The 13,793-nt window shown below is 41.6% G+C and overlaps 1 protein-coding gene across 1 annotated transcript in view; it reads left to right on the forward strand.

The window, feature by feature from the left end:
* Positions 1-10,613: 10,613 nt before the first annotated feature.
* Positions 10,614-13,793, forward strand: part of pdgfc (platelet derived growth factor c) — a 43,547-nt gene continuing 40,367 nt past the window's right edge. The window contains exons 1-2 of the mRNA XM_070836969.1: positions 10,614-11,024; positions 11,174-11,376. Of these exons, the coding sequence (XP_070693070.1) occupies positions 11,265-11,376 (112 nt within the window). The 5' untranslated portion in view covers positions 10,614-11,024; positions 11,174-11,264. The remainder of the gene's footprint in view (positions 11,025-11,173; positions 11,377-13,793) is intronic.

A 13,793-nucleotide genomic window follows, 5' to 3' on the forward strand; every position in this document is an offset into this window, starting at 1 on the left:
CATTTTTGCATTTCTTGATAGGGGCCATTAATCAGCTAGCAGCCATAGTACCTCTGTAATTCATTCACCATCTAGGAAAGTGGTGCCCTTTCATCGTGCAGGGACACTGAGACCAAGAGAAAAAGCCACCAGTCTGAGCCTCCCGCCCTGCCGGTGAGACTGTATATGAACTGAAGCAGTTTATTGTCTAGACACTCTCCCTCTCTTTCTCACTGCTTGGCCCAGTAACTCCGACTGCCCCCCGCCTGCACATTGATCATCATCTTCTCCACTAGAAATCGTTTCCACCGCTCTGCTCAGCGCTTTTTGTTTCCATGCAAACACCTTGTCTTGCCCAAGCAAAGTCAACAATGTTTTATCGATTCTGGACGATTCCTGTGAAATAGGGGGTGGGGGGGTGGATTTGGTGCTCCCATTGTGGAGGAGAAAAGGGCCAACATACTGTACATCACCACTGACCCGCGCATATCAGATGGCAACAGCTGGAGCGTTGGGTGATGTTTAACTTGGCAGCTCACCCCACTTTTAGAAACCATTCCTTATGTGACCTACTATTCCTACGTCCCTTCTCCACAGGATAACTCCCCATCTCTGACCACTTACTTCAGTCTCTGAGGTGATTATATTAGTTTTATTACAGCATAAAACACATTTTATAATCTTGATACTGCCAATCATGATGTGATCACTGTATGGACATACAGCACATTACGGCACTGTTTGTAACCCCTTAACAGCCATGCATTGTCCCATTCCAAGCCTTTGTCACAGGCTACACAGGTCTTAAAATTATTTTTAAAAAATGTAATTGTAAGAGTCCTAAAGAAGTGAAATGCTTCAATGTTTCATGATAAAAATGATCAAAAAGACAAAATGAGTCAATATTTTGTTATTCCACCACAAATCAACTTAATATCACAAAAAAAATGCGGTTCAGCCCCTTGAGGGTTGATATTGAGGTCCTGGATTTTTAAATTCGAGTAGAGTCCTGAAATATTGTGATATGTTGTGATATACTGAGGTGCATCTCAGTATTTCACAAGAAAAAAAAAGTAAGAAGTCATAAAAACTGACATAATTTTGTGCAGCAAATATTTTGTTACTTCTTGTTTCCCATCTTGTGAATTAATTCGCTACCAATAACATTTATTTTGTAAAACCAAAAGCCCTGTATAGTTGGCATCATGCAAATGTGATAATATAAAACCTGAATACCTGTGTTTTTAATTAAAAAAAGATTATAATTACAACTGCTCTCCAATATACTATGTTTTATTCCCCAAACGTTAGCTTTAGTGGAGTTGTTGACTAAAACAGATTTGAGTGACTTGTTAAAATGTGCTCATCTCGTATTGAAGCTCACACAGCTCTGCACCTTGATGTGTGCAGCCCACACTCTCAAAACGGTATACACCCATGCTTATCTGACCCCTGTGCAGAGAAATGTGGGCTCAGCTGAGACCGAGTCCCTAAACTGACCTTGGCACTGCCTGAGTCAACTCTGTTGCCGCCACTGAAGAACATCGCCCTTGCTGTGTTTCACTACTGGCAATGTTAAAACCGCGAAGGCTTTGTCATGCAGTGGCTGACGGTGACTCAAGCAGCCTTACATGGTCTGAACCATGGGCCCAAGGTCAGTAAGTAAAGCAGCTCTGGCACATAACTTCGCCAGGAAGGGCGTTTTTAGATTCTGGGCCATATGCGTGCTGTTCAATGCAAAATAATCCCTGTGAGAGGATGAAAATATTTAGATAAATGAGCGGTTATTATTTATGAGCTATTAATATTAATGGTGTAAACAAAATGCAATGTTCACTGCTTTGTTTTAATGATATAAAACCCTTAAGTGGACTATCTGGTGCCTTTAACTAACAGATTAACGCTTTAATCCAAAGGCCTGTGCTGTGCCTATCACAGTATTGATATGCAACTAATACAAAAACACACACAACCTGTGGCTGCACCTACTCGGCTCTCTTTGAAAAGTAAGTAAGAGAGGCTGACACTCAAAAGAGGGCTGAGGAGAGAACAACACAGCAAACGGCGACCACCATGACTATGGTAGGGGGGTGGATGCAGGAGGAAGATGCCAATACACATGAACGCCAGCATGCGATATCATGTCACATGAGCGCACGTTAGGAACATCAATAACCCGAAAGGTAGTTTATTGCAAACCGTAAGGCGCCGTGGCACTTACCGTTTGGCTTTGTCACCTGTCAGATGGTTAGAAAACTACTGAAGACCCAGTAAAGCTGACAGAGCAAGTGGTCGTTAACAGAGCCTCCCAGACCAGCCGCTGTCTTTCTCTCCCATCCTGTTCTCTCGCTCTCTCTCTTTCTCTTTGCTGAAGCAATTTGTTGAATGGGTTTCGGAAGAAAAGTTACATCTCGGCAAATTGCCAAAAAAAAATTTTTTTCTTTTTAATAGCCGCGCCTGGTTTTGTTGTTATTGTGGAATCAGTGTGTGTACGGTTGCTGCCCTCTTGCCTCAGCTCGGGAAGCCCAAGATGGAGGCTTGCGTGCACCTGTCATGCAACATGCGCAGTAGCGGCTGCACGGAGCCGGAGAGCATCAGTCCTCCCATCAGCACCGCGGACAGCCGCTCCCCGCCTCCATCCCACGGCCGCGGATCGACGCCGAGACGTGGCGTGACGGCGGGGAAACGAAATGATCTCGTTCACGTGATGAGGCGCAAACGTCTCTCTATTTACGGCTGGTGTCTGTGCGCCGTTTAGCTGCGGATGGACGTGAACAGTGAGGGCTGTGATTATATATATATATATATATATATATATGGAGCCATAAAGCCAGAGAGAGAGAGAGACGGCAGATTATGGATGCAATCCAGTCCTGGTGTTCACAGGCCCAGACTTGAAGAGTGATGGACGACGTGCTTTTATGTTTAAGTGTGAAAATGAATGACTAAATGTCTGAGAAAAACGGACAGATAAATAAAAGGAAGGACCGATAAATAAATAAATAAATAAAATAAAGGACCAATCTGTCATTTTTTGACCTACATCCGAGAATATTGATTGATTTACAAATATTACTGGTTTGAACAACATCTTATCCTCTAAAGACCTGGTGTACACATGCGTGGACATCACATTTGGGGTTATATTACCATAGTAGTTAATGTATGGACATGTATGTGGGCAAAATTGTTGATATTTCATATTGTTTTTTGCACCGTGATTTTCAAAACATGTTCAAAATATGTTTTGTATGTGTTATAAATACATGCAAAAGCAGTCAGGAAAAAAAACTGGGTGGAAATAAAGAGTTTTGCACAAAGGTGACTTTATTGTGTTTTCTGGAAATTAAGACCGATTGTCCACATATGTGGACATAATGTTTCTCTAAAACTACACCATGTAAAAAGATGATGCTTAGGTTTTATACTTATCAGGGTCCAATAAGCCCAAATAGCAAGGAGAAATAAAAAATGCATATCAAACAAGAGCTCAGGTCTTAAGAGGTTAAGATAACGTTACATGATCTTCATCAGCTTAAAGTCTCATTTGGGCAATCTATACGTCTGCTGATGAAGATGATGTGTCATGAGTGAAAGGTCCAGGGCAGCTACTAAATGGACCTTGTGGCACAGACCGCTGTTTCTCAGGCCAATCCCTCGGTCTGTCTGCTAAAATACAGTCAGTAAGGGCGCTGCAGGTGTTTTTCATCTGGGTGGTGGGTCACCCTTTTGTTTACGTCTGGCTTGTGCCTGTGAATGAGTTAGTGATAAATGAGTGGCTTATATTAGACACTCAAACATGTTTGGCAAAGCTCCAACCACTTAAAAGCTCAACAAATATCATCACTTAATATGGTGTGACCATTGATTTTATTCACAGTCTACGAGTTAAAGGAACTTTAAGCTGCTGTTTAGGACTTTTATTACACATGATTTATGTTCCTCTTTTAGTACAAAGTATCCTGTATGGAGCTGAGCTCTCTCCTGGCGGTGAGCAACGTCTCAAGGTGTCTTTTTGCTCTGGAAATTGGAGGCTTAGACGCTCAACTAAACCGCAGAATACTGCACACAGGACTGTAGGTTTAATAGGACTGCAAATAATGTCAACAAGTGCTCGTATGAGGTATGAGAAAAGCCTCAGACTGTAGATTTAATCTCTTTAAAACTAATTTTGGTGGATTGTCCAGCCTGCTGCCTCCCCTAAAAGAATTTAATTGAAACAGAGATTGTGTCACAACATGGTATAGTGAAATATTATTGAATCAATAAAGCCTTGTCCTCATAGAGGAGAAGAACAGAATATAGTTATTTTAGCAAGTAGCAGCTATCAACCACACACTACCAATATTTAATACTCTATTATATTTCATTTATATATTCAATTCATATTGTATTAATTCATACTTTGGTTGTTCAAATGGCTCATATATGAATGTTGTAGACTATGCTGTAATGAAATCTAAGTAAGCCTTTATAAGTTGTCCAATAGGAAATAAAAGTAATTCCTATCATCGCCAAGAAAATAACAGAAATGACATTTCTAATGCTGTTTATGCAAAAAATAAAATTCCCTCACCAGCTTTGACGTTCATTTCTATAAAGCACACTGTGCCTGGATTCGGTTGTGGTCAGAACTTTTCTACATAAAGAACTTCTCACAAACGTCAGAAACGCTTGTGTCGTTTTTCATTTGTTCTGTGACGTTGGTTGAAACACATTAAAAGAACTGAACAGGAAGCCTGATCTTTTGTTCTTTCAGTATAAATAAAATCCATCGCAGAACTCCACCGAGCTGATTTTTCCCACAGTTTTGATCCATATCTCATTCATCACTTTGTGTCAAACAACTTGGGCGGCCTCTCCACGTTGATCCCCGTAGTATAATTTTGACTGACAAGGCATTCCATTTGCATACACAAATTAATCAGGACCATGTGCATAGAGATTAATGATTTATGTCACCGTGCATGGCTCTGATGTTACAATCAAGATGCTTGCAATCCAGCACAAGGATCCTTTTGTGTTGTCCACAAAAAATGTTCTCTGCCTGGCTACAAGCCAAGTGTCTGATGGACAACCATGTGCCATTCCAAAAATATGTCAGGCTGGATTGAACCAATCTATTTTGGAATTATACCTGACCACATTTCTACTACTAGCACAGAAGAGTTATACGTGTTGTCACATTCTTACTCAAATGAAAATAAAGCTTTCGACAGAGGGAGGCTCTGGAGAGAAAGTGTTGCTACTAAACATCCTTTTTTTCACTATGTGCTGCTAAGAAACATGCTTGTTTTCCCACTCCGAAGTGATGGAAAGATCTTTAACTGAACCCAGAGAAGCTTCGTGGCTATAACTTTAAAACTGTGGAAAGACAGACTGCTTGGAAGAGGAAGAGGCACATGTCATATGAGCTGTCAAAGTGAATACGACTTTGACAGATATAAATCAAAAGGCAGCAGGACTGGTAGGACTTGAATATTTCCATCTGCATGTGTGCTGCAAGTTAACTAAATGTTGGATTTACTGTAATTGTGAGGACCTGTAACATTATACATCGTCGTGGGTACAGAAACGAAAATGAAAGAGTGAATGGTAAGTGGGGATCTGTGGTGTTATTTGTTAATTATACAGTTCTTTTGATTTGATGCTCTTTAAGGGACATAACGATAGTCATAGATACATTTTTCTGTGTGAATCTCTTAACAAGCATCCCTTTTGTGCCCTGATTTACTACATTTACATCAAAGTTAAAATAACTGATTCTGATTTTCGTTTCTTCTTCTGATATTCTTATTTCTTTCTTCTTGCAGCAGCGCTTGCACTGATCACGTGGCTTTATGCCTGAATTGAACGCCATTAACTGGATTCAACAAGATGCCATCAAAAATATGAGACACATTCCCTACCAGCCAAAACATTAAGAAATAACATTAACGATATTAGGATATAATAAAACTATAGATAAAAAAAGTATAGAATCTGCTGGCCTGGGAGGAAAAGTCGTATATCTTCTGGATCAATGCCCTCATTACAGCTGCACAGTAAACGGGGAGTTGACGCTGACATGTTCAGGTATTAGCACCTTCTTAGTTGCTGAGGTCTCTCCCTTCGGTTATTGATCAAGGTCTCCCCTCACCTGCATGGTGCTTACGCTAGCTGAACTGTATCAAACCATTATGAACCCAAGTGAACCCCTAGTAAACACGCTAGAACACTAATGTAAGTCAGATCTGATCATGTTTCAAAAGCTATAAACCAATATGAACTGCACACAGCATTCACGCTTTGTAAATTCAATAGGCAACAGTCGACATATGCACAGAGTTGCAGTTGCTTGCAGATGTTCAGCCTCGCACAATTCATCACCCCACAGTGCTGGGCTCCGGTACAATGCCGTATTGATGAGGTTTGGCAGTGCAGTAGAATTGACCCCTGGATCATTAAATAAGCAGATTGCCATAATGGAAACGGAGTCTTCCCTGTCAGCAGATGTTTAGTAAGTGCAACACTAACCAAGATTATGACGGAGGCATGGAGCCAGGAAGCTGTTCAGCAGGAGAGCTCCTTCCCAGCGTTTTTTCACTCGACACTCTACTTAAGGGTAAGGAGGGAAATCCTCAAGGAGCGAAAAAAGTTCTTTCCAAAAGGAGATATAATTTTCTATGTTGCACTGAAAGAAAATCCGCCAGGTTTTTGTTGATAACTCATAGTGAACTAACACTGGTGTGGCTGCAACATAAGAGCTCCGCTGTTTATGTGATGAGATGATTTCCTGAAAGAATGACCACCGCCTGAGATTTTCTTTCTTCAATATTTATATCATTTCGACAACACAACAAAACCCTTAAATTCAAACGGAGGTGTCTTGTTTTCATGCCAGCACGTGCTATCATACTGTCGACTTCCAACCGTCTTCGGCGTCAGAGGATCCAGGTGCAATAACAAACAGACGCTGACAGCATCAGACGTTTATTCAAATTGAATTTCAGGTTCAGTTGTTGAAACACTTGCTGCAGAGAAATGTAGAGGATAAATATATTGGACAAGAATATCGGTGTTTTGGAGATCATAACACCGCCATGCTGAGTGCAGTCACTGGGGCAACACGTACAAGTATATTGTACTGTAAAAACTGTTTCACAATACCTGTAAATTCATTTGTAATTGTGATTCTACATGCAAAACATATAATCATGTGATAAAATATGAGCTGGTGATTACGTATCCTAGCACTACACCACAACAGACACTCTTAAAGGTGATAATTTACTCATCAAACTGCTTCTAGGTTTTGTTTTTGATGTATTGCTACTGTTGCTTAGATGTCAGCACTAATTCCACCAAAGAAGAGAAGAGAATCTGCTCATTTAAAATCTTTGAGGCTGTGGTTATTGGTGTTAATGTATTTGATCACACAACAGTGTGCCGTTGCTCATGTTACTGTGACCACACCTAAGAATCGACGATCAGAATATCTTTTCCAGGCTACCACCTATTAACAGTGTCATCAACATGTAATTCAAATCAACACTTCAAATTTGAGTGAACAACACAACAGCAGATTAAACCTACATTTCCAGATTACCAACAGCCAGATAGATTAATAAATAAACGCTTGCAGATTATCCTCTTAATACAGATGAAGCCTCTTGTCCTATTTGAGAAGCAGCAGGCTCTCATCAGGAGGACTGTCTGGACTTTCTGAGTCATAGTGTTTTCCTGTGACAGGCAACTACAAACCAGGCACTGAAAACAGCAGCATAACCTTGTATACTGTACTAATCATGGGCGTTTTTAAAAGTGGAAATCAAACATGCATGAAAAGGAAGCCCTGCAGCCTCCTGCAGCCCTGAACAGCATAAGCAGATTAGAACATGTACGGATGGATGATTCCAGCAGACATCATGTTAATGTTTTACCCTCGAATGTATTAGAATCACATGATGGCATGCTTTCCATTAGCAGAGACTGAGATCAAAACAAGTAAAGTTTTTCCACGGTACACGCAGTGGCATCAACAAGTGTTCAAGGGGCAAAGGCCTGACTGTAGCCCTGAGGGGCACCACCAGGGGGCTCTGGTTTCAAAGCCAAGTGCAGCCAGGGGCAATTAATCACCACGATGGCAGCTTTCACGTCTCACACTTAAACATAGAGCCTTAGAATGTATGCAACGTAAGGATCTTTCTGATATATTAAAGTGTGCCCACACATTGAAGGACACAGCACCCTCGGGGCAAACATTAACATAACCTTGTGTCTGTGTTTTCAATGATAAGAACTCATCATGCATAACAATGAAAGTAAAAGACTTCAATTTGTTATAGATTGAAAGAAAATGTGAGTCATTTCTTTCCAAAGTCCTCTGCTGGCACATTTCCCACTTTCAGTGCAAACCGCGGGCGACTCCTCAGAGGACCACACAGCCAAAGCTCCTGCTGCTGCTGCTGTTACAGGAGGTTTTACCATATAAATGAAGTCATCTCAAAGGCCTTTTTATTTCAAGGTGCAATAATGAGCTGCGATTTGGATTTAGCAAACATGTCCACCTCCCTTGTGTTTCACCTCATTTCACCTTGAACAAAACTGGTGTTCCACAGACACTGTGACAGATGCGTTGTGTAATACGAACTGATTTGGGAGAGGGCATCTGTTTGTTTGACAGTATGTGTCCCGAAAAAGGCAGGCAAGTCTAAAGGGATTTAGCTGGGAGTCAACGGCTGTGAATTCTCTATTTGTATACATTTCCATCTCCAGTCTGCTCAGTGGACGTAGGGCCCTCCTGGCTGGCATGTCTCTGTAGGTTAGCCTTAACCCAAAAGCTCTGCCTTGTTTCTAATTTCCTCTGTTTATTATATTTCTTTGTATCAAAGCCTCCGCGTTTCAAAAGACCACCGTGGAAGCGGCAATCAAATGCGGACAACGAGACAAAATACCCAGCTTTTACAGACAAAACCTCGAGGGGTGAATGAGTGTGTACGAGTGTGTGTGTGTGCGAAGGAGAGAGGGATTCCACAATGTGAAGTGCTGACATCTGCTGCAGGCCCTTGCAGGGTTGGAATGTGATACTCTCCTTTACACAAAGGGCCTTGGCCCTTGCAACAGACACAAGAAGACCTCTATATGCCCCTCTCCACGGGGGCAACACACGTATGAAATGACTGTATCGATGCCCCATGCCTTCTTTTCCCAGCCATTAACTCTGATTAAAACCACAAAACCTTCCTTCATACCTCCACGCTGGAGAGACGGCTGCTCTGCAGTCTCTTTGGGGTGGTAGTTTCTGAGCTATGTGAGGCTGGGGGTAAATTGCTGCTGCATTGCATCATGTGTCTGGCTCAATGGGTTCAATATGTCTCCGGCTCTCCTTTGATTGTTGTGTCTGTGCTGCAGCAGACTTACCATACAGTGGGGGTATACACCAGTGGATTTTGCCGACAATAGAATGGGAGGAACCACATGAAACAAGGTTGATGAGGTACAACTGTGTGCCGGGAGAAAGGAAATTAGGAACAGGAGTGAGTATTGTTCCAAGCGGTGTCCCTGCTTTGATATGACAAATTGAGAATTCCTTAAACATTTCCTCCCACAGAAACGTTTAGGCAGAACGCACAACAGCATGTTGAAAAGTCTTGTGTGGGCACTCATTGATCATTCATCCGTCTATGGGAAAATCTAACCAAAGCTTTAAACAATCACTTCACGGTTACAACAAGTTTACTTATCTTCTTATGGAAATTTCCTTTGCAACGATGAAGCTCCTGGTGTGATTATGTGCTGTGGACTTCACTGTTTAATGATGTATATGTTATAAATTTGATGGACGGTCACACACTGGGCAACGTGTTTTCTCAAAGTAGGCCACGAAGGCAACAATGACGTAGCACAATAGAAAGGGTAGGAAGAAATATATTTAAGAGCGCTGACACAGTGAGAGCAACAGTAGCAGGTGAACTTTATATGACATGTATATGATGCATGTATGTCATATGTTGTTTCCCCAAATTGGCCAAATTGTGAAACCAACTTTCTTTTTAACCGACTTTAGCCGAAACTATCTGGGAAACTATTCATTTCTAAATTCACAGTGATTAACAAAACATGACATCAAATTATACATATATAAAATTATATTTTGTGTTGTGGGAGGTGATGTGTAGAGAAAAGTTATCCTGTAAGAAAAGTACTTCTCATCTTTAGTCTTGAAACTAAAGTTTAGACACTGGGATGTGATACTTCATGTTTGTTATAACGTTTAATGTAAAACATTCAAGCTTCTTGAAATGAGCTCCAAAAAGGTTCATTCTTACTTACTTGTTTAACTCTGGTGTTAGAGGCTGCAAAGTTTTTCTAATAAATGACCTTGTATCACGACTCTCTGCTTCTAATAGCTGAGCTGCTTAACTCAGAGTTGTTTTGAGAAGCTGACACCTCTCCTTTAAACTACTGGAAACATGTGAAACTGTGGCCTATATTTGCCAATTTGTGGCTAAAAGTGGGTGAAACACCTCATTGGATCAGGCAGCAGCGGAATAGTTAACATGCCGGGGAGTTTCCTCGGCTGGGAAGTTGTACTTTATGTATAGCACCTGTTGTGCCGTCAGTTGGCAGTCTCCAAAAAAACCCAACCCTCGCTGCGCGGCGATATTTTATCTCAGTCTCCACCAAGTTATGACTCAAGAGCTCGCCAGACAACAGAACTCGTCTCAGTGTTGCGAATGGTTTCTGGGCACAGACTGTATCGGGTTGCTGGACTCTCTCGCCGTCTCTGTGTGTGAGCTTTTGCAGTAATGCGTAAAGATCTGCGGGGATTTATTCAGACGGAGTCAAGAACGCACCGTGGACGCGCGCTTTAGCCAAAATGCATCTCTGCTTTTCCACTGATCTCGCACCATAACTGATATGCTTGCATAGGACGTTTTTTTTTTTTGTTTTTTTTTTACAATTAAGTCCAGGATTAAAAGTACATGACTACAAACTTCGCCCAACTCAGTATCCAACTTTCCACAGAACCAACAGGTGCGCACTTGCATTGCGCAGAAGCGGTAGGTCTGGAAGCTTTGGAGGAGGATTTGTCTTCATTTAGGGAGATATAAATTTCACTTTTTTTTTTTTTTTTCTTCCTGAAGGACTGATGATTAAGATTATGTGGATTCTACTCTGCGTCTATCCTCTCCAAATGTGTCCAAAGCAGCACTGCTGTCCTGTAAACGACGCGAGCGTGTGGTGATACAAACCATCCTGTCAAACAGCGCTTTGTGATCGAACAACCACCACTCATCCAAATGATCCTTCCATTATTATTCCTTCTTGCATCGCTTCTCCAACACAATGGCTCAGCGGCTGAATCAAGTCACGTCAGCAAGTTTCACCCTCCAAGTGTAAAGGAGCAAAACGGTGAGTGGCGACTGCTTTCTGGAACATTTAGAAAGATTTGTCTTCAACTGAACCCGAACTTGGGTTTAGTCTCACACTGCGTATTTCTAGTGGGCTTAAAGTCATTCTTTTAAAAAAAAAAAAAAAAAAATGCACATCTTGCTTGAGTTTAAACTGCAATGAATGAGGGGGTTTCATTCAGTTCAAACAAGCATTATCCAGGATAGGAAGTGCAAAATTACCTTCTACCTTTAAAGTGTACCAGTGTATGTTTAAAGGGGGGAAAACCCTCTGAAATTCCACGTCCCCAGGGAGAACTTTCCCCCTGTGATCATAAAAAAAAAAAAGGCTCCATTCATGCAGCAGCAGTGGCTCCGGGCGATGTAATTTGCTTTTCCCCCTCTGAACTGCACTGAGCTGCACTATCACACTCAGACGTCCAGTTTTGTCCATGTTTAATGTTGAAGGTGATGTTCTATCTACTTTGGGTTAGATCAGGTAAATAATCACCCTCCAGTGATTTCTTGCAGTGATTAGCAATTTGGCAATGTGATGATGTGTTGTTGCAGAGTGTGTTAGTGGGGAGCACAATGTCATCTTTCAAAACATCAATGCAACTTTTTTTTTTTTCTCCCCCAGTTATGCACTCGATGCACCAACTACATTAGATTGTCTCATCCTGCTGGAATTTTGTTTATCCACCGATTCTTTACTTTTACCCACAAGACAGTTTGACAGCCTACGTTATCGCACGCTAAATTAGTTTATCCGTTTATTTATAGCCAAGGCGTTTATGAATAATGATAACAAGCCAGGATATATTGGCAGTAGACATGCAAGGCTCAATGACGGTTGTGCCAAACGCAGTCCATCTGTGATTGGCGGTTGACCAATCCTGTGCATGCTTCACAGGCTCATAGCCTTAGGAGCACTAAGATAGGAAAATGTCAGGTTTTGATATCTAAATGTCAAACATGCTCCAAAATTTGGAAGCAAGCATTACTAAATTACTTATTAACTGTTAGAGGAGAAAGTACGGGATATAGTGTAACATTTATATTGGACTGACGCATTGGGATTTGCACAACAACGTGGAAAGACCACGGGACCTCACAGGGTGCAGTTCAAAGAAACATGCCTGCTTCCTGCAGATGTTGCACTGGTCAAACTTCATTCATTACTCAGTCTCCTGTAGCCAGTGGGCTTGACTGGCCTTGTGTGAGGACATGCAGCTCTGACTTCGCTACAGTCAGGGCTGGGAAATCAGAGCCTCCCGCCGGGATCTCCAGGTTTAATCAGGACGGCTGAGAAAGGAAAACAACAGGGAGGGGAGAGAGGGATGAGGGAGGTGGGCGAGGAGGAGAGGGAGGTGTAGGGTGGAGAGATGTTAAACTGTCAAAGAACACGTTAAAACCGTGGTCACACATCAGCTGAGGGCAAAGCTGGCCAGGCCGTCTGTAACCTTTGACTGGAGTGTCTGAGTGTTCACTGTTCTGGCGCACTTGATTGCCGATGCTCTATGAGACAATTTGATATCGATCTGAGCGAGAGGAGAGAGCCAGACCTGTCTGGCATGTTTAGTAGTAGTTGCCTGGAGAGTTACAATCCCCAGTCGTATTAAACTTGGCAAGCGGTTGTTGATGACTCCATAAGATATCAGAGGGGGCTGTCTCCCATTGTGGACCAGTGCTGTAATCATCCGTCTCAATAAATGATTTGGACTCAAAAAGCCTTACAGAATGAGCATGAACTCTGAAATGTAAATTCTCCGTGTTGTGATCATAAATAATGTGAACAATTCCTTCCTCCGCCACGGAGGGTTATGTTACAATGACATGTGTAGCACATATCATTTTTACTGGTTCGCCACATGACTATAAAGTTTCATAGTCATTAAGAAAAGCCATTACTACAAATGACATCTGCAGTTGCGCTACCAAAATTCTTTGTATGGTTTTGGAAATAAATAGGGTTGAAAGCAAACGCACTTCCCCATCCACCCCGACCACCGTCACCGCAATCTCTGGTTGTGTCTACAATTTATCCATTTCTTGTGAGAAACAAGTCAAAGGTATTTTACTGAGGATGTTGTTTGACTTTCACAATTTCAGGCTCATTTGTTCAGAATGAATGGTAAAGACACATTATGTGCACTATTTCCTAAAAATGACATTTATATATAGTTATCTTGCATTGGCAAATGCGCTTTGTAAGAAAGGTAATGCCACCTAGATTGTTTGTTATCAACATAATGAGAAAAACACAGAGAAAAAATAATGAATACAATTTGTTTTATCCACAATATTCACAAATGGGAACTAAAGCTGATTTCCAGTTTAATTGTTAGGTTAACGTTGTGTCAATGGTGACCTGAAGGCATTGACTTGTTTTCAATAACCAAAACTGCAACCTCTCTTCTTAATAAAGTGTCTTCGTGG

The sequence above is a fragment of the Pempheris klunzingeri genome, chromosome 9 (assembly GCF_042242105.1).
Source record: "Pempheris klunzingeri isolate RE-2024b chromosome 9, fPemKlu1.hap1, whole genome shotgun sequence".
Taxonomy (NCBI): Eukaryota; Metazoa; Chordata; class Actinopteri; order Acropomatiformes; family Pempheridae; genus Pempheris; species Pempheris klunzingeri.